The sequence below is a fragment of the Tachyglossus aculeatus genome, chromosome 21, assembly GCF_015852505.1.
Source record: "Tachyglossus aculeatus isolate mTacAcu1 chromosome 21, mTacAcu1.pri, whole genome shotgun sequence".
Classification (NCBI taxonomy): Eukaryota; Metazoa; Chordata; class Mammalia; order Monotremata; family Tachyglossidae; genus Tachyglossus; species Tachyglossus aculeatus.
The window spans coordinates 13973546-13990874 of NC_052086.1; the positions used below are offsets into that span (position 1 = coordinate 13973546).

Below are 17329 nucleotides of genomic sequence, written 5' to 3' on the forward strand. Positions count from 1 at the left end.
ACCCACAATCTCCGACTCCCAAACCCGGGCTCTTTCCACTAAGCCACGCAGCTTCTCTGTGTACTCTGTGCCAAGCACCGTTCTAAGAGCCTTCACCCCCACTTTCCAGACGAGGTCACTGAGGCCCAGAGAAGTGCAGTGGCACGCCCAAAGTCACCCACCCGATGGGTGGTGGAGGCGGGATTTGAACCCATGACCTCCAACTCCCGAGCCCGGGCTCTTTCCACTGAGCCACACTGCTTCTCTGTGTTCTCTGTGCCCAGCACCGTTCTAAGAGCCTTCACCCCCACTTTCCAAACGAGATCACTGAGGCCCAGAGTAGTGCAGTGACACGCCCAAAGTCACCCACCTAACGAGTAGTGGAGGCGGGATTTGAACCCATAACCTCCGACTCCCAAACCCAGGCTCTTTCCACTGAGCCACACTGCTTCTCTGTGTACTCTGTGCCAAGCACCGTTCTAAGAACCAGGGAAAGATACAAGGTGATCAGGTTGTCCCATGGCCTTCACCCCCATTTTCCAGACGAGGTCACTGAGGCCCAGAGTAGTGCAGTGATACCCCCAAAGTCACCCACCTGACGAGTAGTGGAGGCGGGATTTGAACCCACGACCTCCGACTCCCAAACCCGGGCTTTTTCCACTGAACCACGCTGCTTCTCTGTGTACTCTGTGCCAAGCACCGTTCTAAGAGGAAGGGGAAGGGTGATCAGGCTGTCCCATGGCCTTCACCCCCACTTTCCAGACGAGGTCACCGAGGCCCAGAGTAGTTCAGTGCCACGCCCAAAGAGTCACCCACCCGACGGGTGGCGGAGGCGGGATTAGAACCCACGACCTCCGACTCCTCAGAGCGGTCGCGGCAGAAGGGTCCAGCCATCCCGTCTCTTCTCTTTCGCAGGACCGGGAAGCGAGGCGGCCGGCGAGGCCGGGCCCGGGTTCGAGGAGGCGCGGCCGCCGCCCGTAGCCGGCTACCGGGAGACCCGCGAGGCGGCCGCGGGGCGGGACGGGGCCGAGCTGGCCCTCAAGTCGGAGCCCGGCGGCGTCTGGGGAGACGCGTGGGGGGCCGGGAGGCCGCGGGCCCGGGAGCGGGGGGGGGAGCCGGCCGGCGGCGGCGGGGGGCGGCGGGGGGCATCGGGGGGGCCGCGCCGCCCGCCGGCCGGGGAGCGGGCCCCCGTCTGCGGCGAGTGCGGCAAGAGCTTCCGCCAGATGTCCGACCTGGTGAAGCACCGGCGCACGCACACGGGCGAGAAGCCCTACAAGTGCGGCGTCTGCGGCAAGGGCTTCGCCGACAGCTCGGCCCGCATCAAGCACCAGCGCACCCACAGCGGCGAGAAGCCCTACCGGCCCCGGCCGCGGGCCCCGGGCCCGCCCCCGGCCGCCGCGGCCCCGGGTCCCGGCGGGCGAGCGGCCCACCATCTGCGGCGAGTGCGGCAAGAGCTTCCGCCAGAGCTCGGACCTGGTGAAGCACCTGCGCACGCACACGGGCGAGAAGCCCTACAAGTGCGGCGTCTGCGGCAAGGGCTTCGCCGACAGCTCGGCCCGCATCAAGCACCAGCGCACCCACCGCGGCGAGCGCGCCCCCCCGCCCGGCGGCGGCGGCGGCGGCGGCGGCGGCGGCGGCCTCGGCGGCCTCCTCGGCGGCGGCCCCCCCCGGCGGCTCCCCCCCGGCGGGCGGCCCGGGACAAGCCCCACACCTGCGCCGAGTGCGGGAAGCGCTTCGTGCTGAGCTGCAGCCTCCTCAGCCACCAGCGCGGCCACCTGGGGCCCAAGCCGTTCGGCTGCGACGTCTGCGGGAAGGAGTTCGCCCGCGGCTCGGACCTGGTCAAGCACCTGCGGACCCACACGGGCGAGAAGCCCTACCTGTGCCCCGAGTGCGGCAAGGGCTTCGCCGACAGCTCGGCCCGCGTCAAGCACCTGCGCACCCACGGCGGGGAGCGGCCCCACCGCTGCCCCGAGTGCGGCCGGACCTTCGGCCTGGGCTCCGCCCTCCTCCGCCACCGCCTCACCCACCTGGACCCGCCGGCCTTCGGCTTCCCCCCGGCCGCCGGCCCAGGGTCCGAGCCCGAGGGCGTCCGGGCCGCGGAGCCGCCCCCGCCGCCCCCGCCGCCGCCGGACAAGCCCCACAAGTGCCCCGACTGCGGCAAGGGCTTCCGGCGCGGCTCGGACCTGGTGAAGCATCACCGCACGCACACGGGCGAGAAGCCCCTACCTCTGCCCCGAGTGCGGCAAGGGCTTCGCCGACAGCTCGGCCCGCGTCAAGCACCTGCGGACCCACCGGGGCGAGCGCGCCCGCCAGGGCCCGGCCCTCCTGCGGCCCCGCAACCCCCCCGGCCCCGCCGGCCCGGCCCCCCGGCCCCCGCCGCCGGCCCCCGGCCCCCGGCCGGCCCCACCCCTGCGGCTTCTGCGGGAAGGAGTTCCCCCCGCAGCTCGGACCTGGTCAAGCACAGGCGCACGCACACCGGGGAGAAGCCCTACAAGTGCGCCGAGTGCGGCAAGGGCTTCGCCGACAGCTCGGCCCGCATCAAGCACCAGCGGGGACACCTGGCGCTGCGCGCCTACGCCGGGGCCCCGCCGCCCGTTGCCCCCCGTCCGCCCCAGCCCCCCGCCGAGGAGGAGCCCGGGGCCGCCCTGCAGTGAGGGCGGGAGGAAGGATGGAGCAACACTAGCCTTCCCTGAATTCCTTGCCCCCATCCCGCCCTGAGATCCCGGGTCCCCGGCGCGCGCGGAGGCGCTCGGCAAACCCCGCCGACGGAGCGAGGCGTCCCCGGAGGGCCGCGGCGGGTTCGGGCGGGCCTCGTCCCGCGCCGGAGGTGCCCCGACTCCTCCCGTTGGTTCATTCGGTCGTGTTCGTTGAGCGCTCACCGTGTGCGGAGCGCCGGACCGGGCGCTCGGAAGGTCCGGTCGGGCGACGGGTAGAGCCGGTCCCTACCCCACAGCGGGCTCGCGGTCTAGAAGGGGGAGACGGGCGACGGGACGAAACGCGGGGACGGCTGTCGTGGCGTCGGTCCCGGCGTCGACTCTCCGGGCGACTAGCCTCCCCGCCTCCGAGGCCTTTCCCGGCGGCGCGGGAGAGGGAGACGCGGGAAGAGGGATCCTAGGGATAGAGTAGAGTTGAGGCGGGGCGTCGGAACCCCCTCCCCGCACCCCGATGGAGGGACCTGAGGTCGCCGAGGCGGGGAGAGGGTGGAGGGCCTCGCGCCGGGGCCCTGTAATCGCCCTCTCCCCCACCCCAATAAACATCTCCGGTCTCGAGGCTCTGTGTGACTCTGTGTGGGAGGATCCGGCGGGTGGATCGGAGAGATGGCTGTCCTGGATCAATCAATCAATCAATCAATCGTATTTATTGAGCGCTTACTATGTGCAGAGCACTGTACTAAGCGCTTGGGAAGTACAAATTGGCATCACATAGAGACAGTCCCTACCCGATAGTGGGCTCACAGTCTAAAAGGGGGAGACAGAGAACAGAACCAAACATACCAACAAAATAAAATAAGTAGGATAGAAATGTACAAGTAAAATAAATAAATAAATAAATAAACAGAGTAATAAATATGTACAACCATATATACATATATACAGGTGCTGTGGGGAGGGGAAGGCGGTAAGGCGGGGGGATGGAGAGGGGGACGAGGGGGAGAGGAAAGAAGGGGCTCAATCTGGGAAGGCCTCCTGGAGGAGGTGAGCTCTCAGCAGGGCCTTGAAGGGAGGAAGAGAGCTAGCTTGGCGGATGGGCAGAGGGAGGGCATTCCAGGCCCGGGGGATGACGTGGGCCGGGGATCGATGGCGGGACAGGCGAGAGCGAGGTACAGTGAGGAGATTAGTGGTGGAGGAGCGGAGGGTGCGGGCTGGGCAGTAGAAGGAGAGAAGGGAGGTAAGGTAGGAGGGGGCGAGGTGATGGAGAGCCTTGAAGCCCAGGGTGAGGAGTTTCTGCCTGATGCGCAGATTGATCGGTAGCCATTGGAGGTTTTTGAGGAGGGGAGTGATATGTCCAGAGCGTTTCTGGACAAAGATAATCCGGGCAGCAGCATGAAGTATGGATTGAAGTGGAGAGAGACATGAGGATGGGAGATCAGAGAGAAGGCTAGTGCAGTAGTCCAGACGGGATAGGATGAGAGCTTGAATTAGCAGGGTAGCGGTTTGGATGGAGAGGAAAGGGCGGATCTTGGCAATGTTGCGGAGCTGAGACCGGCAGGTTTTGGTGACGGATGTCCCGTAGCCTCCCGTTCAGCTGTATTTGAGCGCTCACCGTGGACTGAGCGCTTGGTAGAGTACAGTACAATGATAAACGGGCATGTTCCCTGCCCGTGGCGTGTATAATAATGGCATTTATTAAGCGATTACTATGTGCAACTAATAGTCATGTTGGTATTAAGTGCTTACTATGTTCGAAGCACTGGGGAGGTTACAAGGTAGGTTGTCCCACGGAGGGCTCACAGTTTCATCCCCAGTTTACAGATGAGGCCCAGAGAAGTGGGGTGACTTGCCCAAAGTCACACAGCTGACAAGTGGCGGAGCTGGGATTTGAACCCGTGATCTCTGACTCCAAAGCCCAGGCTCTCTCCACTGAGCCACGCTGCTTCTCTGCAAAGCACCACTCTATGCGCTGGGGAGGTTACAAGGTGATCAGGTTGTCCCACGAGGGGCTCACAGTCTTAATCCCCGTTTTACGGATGAGGTAACTGAGTCCCAGAGAAGTGAAGTGACTTGCCCAAAGTCACCCAGCTGACAATTGGCAGAGCTGGGATTTGAACCCATGACCTCTGACTCCAAAGCCCGGGCTCTCTCCACTGAGCCACGCGGCTTCTCTGCAAAGCCCTGTTCTAAGCGCTGGGGAGGTTACAAAGTGATCAGGTTGTCCCACGAGGGGCTCACAGTCTTCATCCCCATTTTCTGGATGAGGGAACTGAGGCCCAGAGAAGTGAAGCGGCTTGCCCAAAGTCACACAGCTGACAGTTGGAAGAGCTGGGATTTGAACCTGTGACCTCTGACTCCAAAGCCGGGGCTCTTTCCACGGAGCCACGCTGCTTCTCTAAGGTCTAGACGGTGGGCAACGGTCTGCGCCCTCTCCTAACTGCTGGGCCAGGGGCTCTAAGGGTGGTCATCCCTCAGGTCCGACGCCTTTCCCGGTTCCCTCCATGAGGGCTCTTGGGAGACTGCTCTTTTGTCCAAACAGATGCCCGACAGCTCGCGTGCTGTCCACAGTGGCGGCGGTCGCTGACGGGATACCGGATAAAGCTCCGGCCCATCCTCAGTGAATTAGAAAAGCAGCATGGCTCAGTGGAAAGAGCCCGGGCTTTGGAGTCAGAGGTCATGGGTTCAAATCCCAACTCTGCCCCTTGTCAGCTGGGTGACTTTGGGCAAGTCACTCAACTTCTCTGGCCCTCAGTGACCTCATCTGTAAAATGGGGATGAAGACTGTGAGTCCCAACTGGGACAACCTGATTACTTTGTAACTTCCCCAGCGCTTAGAACGGTGCTTTGCATATAGTAAGTGCTTAATAAATGCCATTATTATTATTATTATTAGTCGAATCCCGACTCTGCCACGTGTCTGCTGTGCGACCTTGGGCAAGTCACTTCACTTCTTTGAGCCTCAGTTCCCTCATCTGTAAAATGGGGGCTAAGACTGAGCCCCCCGTGGGACAACTTGATCACCTTGTATCCCCCCCCAGCGCTTAGAACAGTGCTCTGCACATAATAATAATAATACTGATGGCATTTATTAAGCGCTTACTATGTTCTAAGCACTGGGGGGGATACAGTGGGATCAAGTTGTCCCACGTGGGGCTCACAGTCTTAATCCCCATTTTACAGATGAGGTAACTGAGGCTCAGAGAAGTTAAGTGACTTACCAAAGGTCACACAGCAGACATGTGGCGGAGTGGGGATTCGAACCCATGACCTCTGACTCCAAAGCCCGGGCTCTTCCCACTGAGCCACGCTGCTTCTCTGAGCACATAGTTAAGCACATAGTAAGCACTTAACAAATGCCATTATTATTTATCTGGCGGGATGGGGCAGGACTGGAAAAGGCCCTTCTGACCCGGGAGCTGCGGACGGAAGCAGATTTCTTTGCCTTCGTGTTTCGTGTGAAGTTCATTCAATCGTATTTATTGAGCGCTTACTGTGTGCAGAGCACTGTACTAAGCGCTTGGGAAGTCCAAGTCGGCAACATAGCCCACCGACTGCTATTTCAACCCCGTCTCGGGTCAAGCTTCGGAGAACGGCTCCTTCGGGTGTGGAATTCTTCAGAAATTCCAAGCCTGGAATTCAGCCTCGGTTCGGCACGACAGCTTTTCCCTCTTCTCTGCTCCTTTCCCCAGCCCCGGCTTTTTAAACGATGTTTCTAAAGCGCTTACTGTGTGCCAGGCACTGTACTGAGCGCTCGGACAGATACCGGTTAATCGGGTTGGGCACGGTCCCCGTTCCTCCTAGGGCTCACAGTCTTAGTCTTGGAGGGCAGCGTGGCTCAGTGGAAAGAGCCCGGGCTTTGGAGTCAGAGGTCATGGGTTCAAATCCCGGATCCGCCCCTTGTCAGCTGGGTGACTTAGGGCAAGTCACTCAACTTCTCTGGGCCTCAGTGACCTCATCTGTAAAATGGGGATGAAGACTGCGAGTCCCACGTGGGACAACCTGATTACTTTGTAACCTCCCCAGCGCTTCGAACAGTGCTTTGCATATAGTAAGCGCTTAAAAATGCCATTATCATTATTATTATTAGTCCCCATTATGTGGATGAGGTAACTGAGGCACGGAGAAGTGAAGCGACCCGCCCACGGTCACACAGCAGACAAGCAGAGGCAGGATTAGAACCCAGGTCCTTCTGATTCCCCGGCCTGGGCTCTAGCCATTAGGCTGCATTTGTTGCTTTCGTTTTCACATTTGTCCTAGACCTTTTGACAATGTAATAATAATAATGGTCAATCAATCAATCGTATTTATTGAGCGCATACTGTGTACAGAGCACTGTACTAAGCGCTTGGGAAGTACAAGTTGGCAACATATAGAGACAGTCCAATGACATTTATTAAGCGCTTACTATGTGCAAAGCACTGTTCTAAGCGCTGGGAAGGTTACAAGGTGATCAGGTTGTCCCACGGGGGGCTCACAGTCTTCATCCCCATTTTACAGTTGAGGTAACTGAGGCCCAGAGAAGTTAAGCGACTTGCCCGAGGTCACACAGCCGACAATTGGAGGAGCCAGGATCTGAACCCATGACCTTGGACTCCAAAGCCCGGGCTCTTTCCGCTGAGCCACGCTGCTTCTCTAAAGTCCAGAAACGTAAATGTAAAGTCCAGAAACGCTCCTGGGCTCCCGGGTCCCGTTGTTGGGTAGGGACCGTCTCTATATGTTGCCGACTTGGACTTCCCAAGCGCTTAGTCCAGTGCTCGGCCCACGGTAAGCGCTCAATAAATACGACTGAATGAATGAGCGAATGTCAAGTTCACTGGATAAACTGTGTGTGTGGCACAGGGGGGTGGGAGGGTTCTTACGATAACCCCCGTCCACATGTTTTCTTTTGTTGTCCGTCTCCCCCTTCTAGACCGTGAGCCCGTTGTTGGGCAGGGACCGTCTCTAGATGTTGCCGACCTGGACTTCCCAAGCGCTTAGTCCAGTGCTCTGCCCACAGTAAGCGCTCAATAAATACCATTGGATGAACGAATGAATGAAAGGGGTGTTACCCCAAATTCCCGCTACGGCCTAACACAAGGCCTGCCGAGAAATGGAAGGCAAGGGAGAGGAACCGGGACCGTCTCTATATCAATCAGTCGTATTTATTGAGCGCTTACTGTGTGCAGAGCACTGGACTAAGCGCTTGGGAAGTCCAAGTTGGCAGATTATTAATGAATAACATTAATGATGGCACTTAACAAATCCCATCATTATTATTATAATATTATTAATGAATAACACGAATGATGCACTAAAATTCAATCATTATAATAATAATATTACTAATGAATAATACTGATGGCGCTTAACAAATCCCATCATCAATCAATCAATCAATCATATTTATTGAGCGCTTACTGTGTGCAGAGCACTGTACTAAGCGCTTGGGAAGTACAAATTGGCAACATATAGAGACAGTCCCTACCCAACAGTGGGCTCACAGTCTAAAAGGGGGAGACAAAACCAAACATACTAACAAAATCATTATAATAATAATATTATTAATGAATAATACTAATGATGGTATATATGTTGCCAACTTGTACTTCCCAAGCGCTTAGTACAGTGCTCTGCACACAGTAAGCGCTCAATAGATACGATTGAATGAATGAATGAACCAAGAGGACTCAAGAAGTGTCCGGGGAGTTGCTCCCTTGTTCCCCTCGTCCAGTCTTTCCCCGTCCCCCAGATGACTCCTGGGGCACAGAAGGGGCCAATTCAAGGCGAAAGGCAGATAATAATAATAATAATAATGGCATTTATTAAGCGCTTACTATTCATTCATTCATTCCATCGTATTTATTGAGCGCTTACTGTGTGCAGAGCACTGTACTAAGTGCTTGGAAAGTCCAAATTGGCAACATATAGAGACGGTCCCTACCCATCAGCGGGCTCACAGTCTCGAAGGGGGAGACAGGCAACAAAACAAAACATATTAACAAAATAAAATAAATAGAATAAATATGTGCAAATAAAATAGAGTAATAAATATGTACAAACATATATACAGGTACTACGTACTATGTGCAAAGCACTGTTCTAAGCGCTGGGGAGGTGACCAGGTGACCGGGTTGTCCCACGGGGGGCTCACAGTCTTAATCCCCATTTGACAGATGAGGGAACTGAGGCCCAGAAAAGTGAAGCAGGTCGCCTCACAGCTGACAATTGGCGGAGCCGGCATTTGAACCCGTGACTTCTGCCTCCAAAGCCCGGGCTCTTTCCCCTGAGCCACGCTGCTTGAGTAGGGACCGTCTCTAGATGTTGCCAACTTGGACTTCCCAAGCGCTTAGTCCAGTGCTCTGCACACAGTAAGCGCTCAATAAATACGATTGATTGATTGATTGATTGATTCTCTAATGGTTGCAGGGGCTGCTAAGAGGCCCGTGCTGAAAACCGGGCCCTGAGGCGCTGACCCCCACCCTCACAAAAGTGAAAAATTGTCAGTGCAGGGGGGAGGAAAGCCCTGCAACCCCAACGATAATACCAGGAATTGTGGCATTTAAGCACCTACTACGTGCCCCGTGTTGTCTGGGGCGCCAGAGGTCGTGGGTTCTAATCCCGGCTCCGCCACTTGTCAGCTGTGTGACCTTGGGCAAGTCACTTCACTCCTCTGGGCCTCAGTTCCCTCATCTGTAAAATTTCTCACCCTAGATAATTGCTCTCCCCCACTTCAAAGCCTTATTGAAGGCACAACTCCTCCAAGAAGCCTTCCCTGACTAAGTTCTCCTCTTCACCCACTCCCCTGACTTGTTCCCTTCATTCGCCCTCCCTCCCATCCCCACAGCACATATTTCTATATCTTTCATTCATTCAGTCATATTTATTAAACGCTTACTGTGTGCAGAGCACTGTACTAAGCACTCGGGAGGGTACACTACAAGAATAAACAGTGACATTCCCTGCCCACAGTGAGCTCACAGGCCGGGGGGCGTGGAGGGAGACACCAATACAAATTCACATACATCAAAACAAATAAATAAAAGTACAGATATGTACATGAGTGCCGTGGGGCTGTGAGGGGGGAGGAGAGCAAAGGGGGCAAGTCAGGGCGACACAGAAGGGGTTGGGAGCTAAGGGAAAGCGGGGCTTAGTCCGGGAAGGCCTCTCGGAGGAGATGGGCCTTCAGTAAGGGTTTGAAAGTGGCGGGAATTTTCTGGCGGATAAGAATAATAATAATAATAGCATTTATTAAGCTCTTACTATGTGCAAATCAATCAATCAATCGTATTTATTGAGCGCTTACTATGTGCAGAGCACTGTACTAAGCGCTTGGGAAGTACAAATTGGCAACACATAGAGACAGTCCCTACCCAACAGTGGGCTCACAGTCTAAAAGGGGGAGACAGAGAACAGAACCAAACATACCGACAAAATAAAATAAATAGGATAGAAATGTACAAGTAAGATAAATAAATAAATAGAGTAATAAATATGTACAACCATATATACATATATACAGGTGCTGTGGGGAAGGGAAGGAGGTAAGATGGGGGGATGGAGAGGGGGACGAGGGGGAGAGGAAGGAAGGGGCTCAGTCTGGGAAGGCCTCCTGGAGGAGGTGAGCTCTCAGCAGGGCCTTGAAGGGAGGAAGAGAGCTAGCTTGGCGGAGGGGCAGAGGGAGGCTATTCCGGGCCCGGGGGATGACGTGGGCCGGGGGTCATCATCATCATCAATCGTATTTATTGAGCGCTTACTACGTGCAGAGCACTGTACTAAGTGCTTGGGAAGTACAAATTGGCAACATATAGAGACAGTCCCTACCCAACAGTGGGCTCACAGTCTAAAAGGGGGAGACAGAGAACAAAACCAAACATACTATCAAAATAAAATAAATAGAATAGATATGTACAAATAAAATAAATAAATAAATAAATAGAGTAATAAATATGTACAAACATACATACATATATACAGGTGCTGTGGGGAAGGGAAGGAGGTAAGGCGGGGGGGGGGATGGAGAGGGGGAGGAGGGGGAGAGGAAGGAAGGGGCTGAGTGTGGGAAGGCCTCCTGGAGGAGGTGAGCTCTCAGCAGGGCCTTGAAGGGAGGAAGAGAGCTAGCTTGGCGGAGGGGCAGAGGGATTGGGCATTCCGGGCCCGGGGGATGACGTGGGCCGGGGGTCGATGGCGGGACAGGCGAGAGCGAGCGTTTCTGCAGAAAGATGACCCAGGCAACGGAGTGAAGTATGGACTGGAGTGGGGAGAGACAGGAGGTTGGGAGGTCAGCAAGGAGGCCGATGAAGTAATCTAGGCGGGATAAGGTGAGTGACTGTATTAACCTGGTAGTAGTTTGAATGGAAAGGAAAGGGCAGATTTTAGCGATTCATTCATTATTGTATTTATCGAGCGCTTACCGTGTGCAGAGCACTGGACTAAGCGCTTGGGAAGTCCAAGTTGGCAGCAGAGACGGCTCACAGTCTAGAAGGGGGGAGACAGACAACAAAACATATTAACAAGATAAAGTAAATAGCAAATATGTGCAAGAACTTGAGTTCGAGAGGAGTGGTAACCATTAAGAGAATGGTGTGATGATGATGATGATGGTATTAAGTGCTTACTATGTGCAAAGCACTGTTCTAAGCGCTGGGGGGGGATACAAGGTGATCAGGTTGTCCCACGTGGGGCTCACAGTCTTCATCCCCATTTTACAGCTGAGGTAACCGAGGCGCAGAGAAGTGAAGTGACTTACCCAAAGTCACCCAGCTGACCAGCGGTGGAGTCGGGATTAGAACCCGTGACCTCTGACTCCCAAGCCCGGGCTCTTTCCACTGAGCCGCATGTCCTAGTGGGAAGAGCCTAGGCCTGGGGGGTCAGAGGATCTGGATTCTAATCCCATTTTGGGGGGTTATTTTGAAAGGTTTTTAAGTGCCTACTTTGCACCAGACACTCTACTAGGCTCTGAATTAGATACAAAATCACGTTGGATACGGCCCATGACCCACGTGGGGCTCACAGTCTCCATCCCCAATTTACGGTGAGGTAACTGAGGCCCAGAGAAGTGAGGTGACTTGCCCAAAGTCACCCAGCAGACAAATTTATTTTGTTAATGATGTGCATCTAGCTTTATTTCCCTTCGTTCTGACGACTTGACACCCGTCCACATGTTTTGTTTTGTCGTCTGGCTCCCCCTTCTAGACCGGGAGCCCGTTTTGGGATAGGGACCGTCTCTCTAGGTTGCCGACTTGTCCTTCCCAAGCGCTTAGTCCAGTGCTCTGCACACAGTAAGCGCTCAATAAATACGATGGAATGAATGAAGTGGCGGAGCAGGAATTCGAACCCAGGTCCTCAGTAGGAGCTCAATAAATACGATTGAATGAATGAACGAACCCTCTCTACAGCGCTTAGTACAGTGCTTTGCACATAGTCAGCGCTTAATAAATGCCATCATTATTATTACTAGGCCATGCTGCTTCCAAGTTCTGCCACTTGCCTGCCGGGCAATTCGTTAGTTCATTCATTCAATCGTATTTAGTGAGCGCTTACTGTGTGCAGAGCACTGTACTAAGCGCTTGGGAAGTACAGTTTGGCAACATCTAGAGACGGTCCCTACCCAACAGTGGGCTCACAGTCTAGAAGGGGGAGGTTAGTTGTTCTTCCTCATCTGTAAAACGGAGATTCGATACCCATTCTCCCTCCCTGAGGCGGCGACTGACCGGTCCCCATCCGACCCCAGCGCTTAATAATAATAAATAATGATGGCGTTTGTTAAGCGCTTACTATGTGCAAAGGGAGGGAGATACAAGATCATGAGGTCAGACCCCGTTCCTGCCCCTTATGGGGTTCACAATCTAAGGGGGACAGAGGGTAGGGACTGAATCCTCATTTTACAGAAGATAAAACTGAGGCATGTTGCCCCTGGGAGGCGAGGGGAACACCCTGAAAAAGGGGAAGGAACCCACCCTTCACCCCACTTTAATTACGAATCCAAGAATCAATCAATCAATCGTATTTATTGAGCGCTTACTGTGTGCAGAGCACTGTACTGAGCGCTTGGGAAGTACAAGTCGGCAACACATAGAGACGGTCCCTACCCAACAGCGGGCTCACAGTCTAGAAGGGGGAGACGGAGAACAAAACCAAACATACTAACGAAATAAATAGAACAGATATGTACAAGTAAGATAAATAAATAAATAGAGTAATAAATATGTACAAACATATATACATATATACAGGTGCTGTGGGGAAGGGAAGGAGGTAAGATGGGGGGATGGAGAGGGGGAATGAGACGATCCGTGAAAAGATCTGTGATGGGGCGGCTTCCTGACTGATTTTCACACTGGTGGAGTGGACTCCAGCCTGAAGAGCCAAGACCGTCATTCCCTGGACCCCTTTTATACCCTTCCAACTCTCCTTGCCCCTCCCTGGTTACTCCCTGAAGGTGGGCCTCCTGGCCTCTGACATAATAAATAATAATAATAATAATAATAATGGTATTTGTTAAGTGCTTACTATGTGTCAGGCACTGTTATACGCACAGGGGTAGATACAAGATAGTGGGGTTGGACAGAGTCCCTGTCCCATATAGGGCTCACCGTCTCAATCGGAGGGATTTAATCCCCCATTTTGCAGGTGAGGAAACTGAGGCACAGAGAAGTGAAGTGACTTGCCCAAGGTCACACAGCAGACAAGTGGCGGAGACGTTCCCAGGCCCGTGCTTTATCCACTAGGCTAAGCTTTTTCCTCATTATGATACGGTACTTGTCAATGGATATTTATGGTATCCCTCTAGACTGTAAGCTCATTAAGGACAGGGAACGTATCTGCTAATTCTGTTATATCATACTCTCCCAAGCGCTTAGTACGTAGTAAGGACACAGTAAGCATACGTTTGACTGATTGATTGAGTCTCACTTTCTGTCTCTCCCTGTGCTTTATCTTTACCTCCTTTGTGTCTCTTTCTACCTTTCATTCATTCATTCAATCGTATTTATTGAGCGCTTACTGTGTGCAGAGCACTGTACAATAATAATAATAATAGTGGTATTTGTTAAGTGCTTACTATGTGTCAGGCACTGTTCTAAGCACTGGGGTAGATAAAAGATAGTAGGGTTGGACAGAGTCCCTGTCCCACATAGGGCTCACGGTCTCAATCAGAGGGATTTAATCCCCCATTTTGCAGGTGAGGAAACCGAGGCACAGAGAAGTGAAGTGACTTGCCCGAGGTCACACAGCAGACAAGTGGCAGAGACGTTCCCAGGCCCGTGCTTTATCCACTAGGCTAAGCTTTTTCCTCATTATGATACTGACGGTACTTGTCAAGGGATATTTATGGTATCCCTCTAGACTGTAAGCTCATTAAGGACAGGGAACATATCTGCTAATTCTGTTATACTATACTCTCCCAAGCGCTTAGTACATAGTAAGGACACAGTAAGCATACATTTGAGTGATTGATTGAGTCTCACTTTCTGTCTCTCCCTGTGCTTTATCTTTACCTCCTTTGTGTCTCTATCTACCTTTCATTCATTCATTCAATCGTATTTACTGAGCACTTACTGTGTGCAGAGCACTGGACAATAATAATAATGGTATTTGTTAAGTGCTTACTATGTGACAGGCACTATTCTAAGCAATGGGGTAGATAAAAGATAGTAGAGTTGGGCAAAGTCCCTGTCCCACTTATGGCTCACGGTCTCAATCGGAAGGATTTAATCCCCCATTTTGCAGGTGAGGAAACTGAGGCACAGAGAAGTGAAGTGACTTGCCCAAGGTCACACAGCAGACAAGTGGCAGAGACGTTCCCAGGCCCGTGTTTTATCCACTAGGCTAAGCTTTTTCCTCATTATGATACTGACGGTACTTGTCAATGGATATTTATGGTATCCCTCTAGACTGTAAGCTCATTAAGGACAGGGAACGTACCTGCTAATTCTGTTATACTATACTCTCCCAAGCGCTTAGTACATAGTAAGGACACAGTAAACATACGTTTGACTGATTGAATCTCACTTTCTGTCTCCCTGTGCTTTATCTTTACCTCCTTTGTGTCTCTACCTTTCATTCATTCATTCAATCGTATTTATTAAGCGCTTACTGTGTGCAGAGCACTATACAATAATAGTCATAATAATGGTATTTGTTAAGTGCTTACTATGTGTCAGGCACTGTTCTAAGCACTGGGGTAGATAAAAGATAGTAGGGTTGGACAGAGTCCCTGTCCCACATAGGGCTCACGGTCTCAATCGGAGGGATTTAATCCCCCATTTTGCAGGTGAGGAAACTGAGGCACAGAGAAGTGAAGTGACTTGCCCAAGGTCACACAGCAGACAAGTGGCAGAGACGTCCCCAGGCCCGTGCTTTATCCACTAGGCTAAGCTTTTTCCTCATTATGATACTGACGGTACTTGTCAATGGATATGTATGGTATCCCTCTAGACTGTAAGCTCATTAAGGACAGGGAACGTATCTGCTAATTCTGTTATATTATACTCTCCCAAGCGCTTAGCACATAATAAGGACACAGTAAGCATGCATTTGACTGACTGATTGTCTCACTTTCTGTCTCTCCCTGTGCTTTATCTTTACCTCCTTTGTGTCTCTTTCTACCTTTCATCCATTCAGTCGTATTTATTGAGCGGTTACTGTGTGCCGAACACTGTACAATAATAATAATAATGGTATTTGTTATGTGTTTACTATGTGTCAGGCACTGTTCTAAGCACTGGGGTAGATAAAAGATAGTAGGGTTGGACAGAGTCCCTGTCCCACATAGGGCTCACGGTCTCAATCGGAGGGATTTAATCCCCCATTTTGCAGGTGAGGAAACCGAGGCACAGAGAAGTGAAGTGACTTGCCCAAGGTCACACAGCAGACAAGTGGCGGAGACGTTCCCAGGCCTGTGCTTTATCCACTAGGCTAGGCTTTTTCCTCATTATGATACTGACGGTACTTGTCAATGGATATTTATGGTAGCCCTCTAGACTGTAAGCTCATTAAGGACAGGGAACGTATCTGCTAATTCTGTTATATTATACTCTCCCAAGCGCTTAGTACATAGTAAGGACACAGTAAGCATACGTTTGGCTGATTGATTGAGTCTCACTTTCTGTCTCTCCCTGTGCTTTATCTTTACCTCCTTTGTGTCTACCTTTCATTCATTCATCCGATCGTATTTATTAAGCGCTTACTGTGTGCAGAGCACTATACAATAATAGTAATAATAATGGTATTTGTTAAGTGCTTGCTATGTGTCAGGCACTGTTCTAAGCACTGGGGTAGATAAAAGATAGTAGGGTTGGACAGAGTCCCTGTCCCACATAGGGCTCACGGTCTCAATCGGAAGGATTTAATCCCCCATTTTGCAGGTGAGGAAACTGAGACACAGAGAAGTGAAGTGACTTGCCCAAGGTCACACAGCAGACAAGTGGCAGAGACGTTCCCAGGCCCGTGCTTTATCCACTAGGCTAAGCTTTTTCCTCATTATGATACTGACGGTACTTGTCAATGGATATTTATGGTATCCCTCTAGACTGTAAGCTCATTAAGGACAGGGAACGTATCTGCTAATTCTGTTATATTATACTCTCCCAAGCGCTTAGTACGTAGTAAGGACACAGTAAGCATACGTTTGACTGATTGATTGAGTCTCACTTTCTGTCTCTCCCTGTGCTTTATCTTTACCTCCTTTGTGTCTCTTTCTACCTTTCATTCATTCATTCGATCATATTTATTGAGCGCTTACTGTGTGCAGAGCACTGGACAATAATAATAATAATGGTATTTGTTAAGTGCTTACTATGTGTCAGGCACTGTTCTAAGCACTGGGGTAGATAAAAGATAGTAGGGTTGGACAGAGTCCCTGTCCCACATAGGGCTCACGGTCTCAATCGGAGGGATTTAATCCCCCATTTTGCAGGTGAGGAAACCGAGGCACAGAGAAGTGAAGTGACTTGCCCAAGGTCACACAGCAGACAAGTGGCAGAGACGTTCCCAGGCCCGTGCTTTATCCACTAGGCTAAGCTTTTTCCTCATTATGATACTGATGGTACTTGTCAATGGATATTTATGGTAGCCCTCTAGACTGTAAGCTCATTAAGGACAGGGAATGTATATCTGCTAATTCTGTTATATTATACTCTCCCAAGCGCTTAGTACATAGTAAGGACACAGTAAGCATACATTTGACTGATTGATTGAGTCTCACTTTCTGTCTCTCCCTGTGCTTTATCTTTACCTCCTTTGTGTCTCTTTCTACCTTTCATTCATTCAGAAGCAGCGTGGCTCAGTGGAGAGAGCCCGGGCTTTGGAGTCAGAGGTCACGGGTTCGAATCCTGGCTCTGCCACATGTCTGCTGTGTGAACTTGGGCAAGTCACTTAGCTTCTCTGAGCCTCAGTTACCCCGTCTGTAAAATGGGGATTAAGGCTGTGAGCCCCATGTGGGACAACCTGGTCACCTTGTATCCCCCCCCAGCGCTTAGAACAGTGCTTTGCACATAGTAAGCGCTTAACAAATGCCATTATTATTATTATTATTATTATTATTTATTGAGCGCTTACTGTGTGCACAGCACTGGACTAAGCGCTTGGGAAGTACAAGTTGGCAACATATAGAGACGGTCCCTACCCGACAGCGGGCTCACTCTGCCGGTTTCTCCTCTAAATCCCTTGTCTCTCTGATTCTCTTCACTGTGTCTGACCTTTATGTACTTCCCAAGCGCTTA

At 52.3% G+C, this 17329-nt stretch overlaps 1 protein-coding gene across 1 annotated transcript; it reads left to right on the forward strand.

Annotated features, from left to right (window-relative positions):
* The first annotated feature begins 1163 nt into the window (after positions 1 to 1163).
* ZNF48 (zinc finger protein 48) lies at positions 1164 to 3238 on the forward strand. Its single transcript, XM_038763409.1, is given in 6 exon segments — positions 1164 to 1364; positions 1366 to 1588; positions 1627 to 2198; positions 2200 to 2351; positions 2353 to 2413; positions 2415 to 3238. Coding segments are annotated over 6 exon segments (1389 nt in total). The 5' UTR covers positions 1164 to 1202; the 3' UTR covers positions 2634 to 3238.
* The last annotated feature ends 14091 nt before the right edge of the window (positions 3239 to 17329 follow it).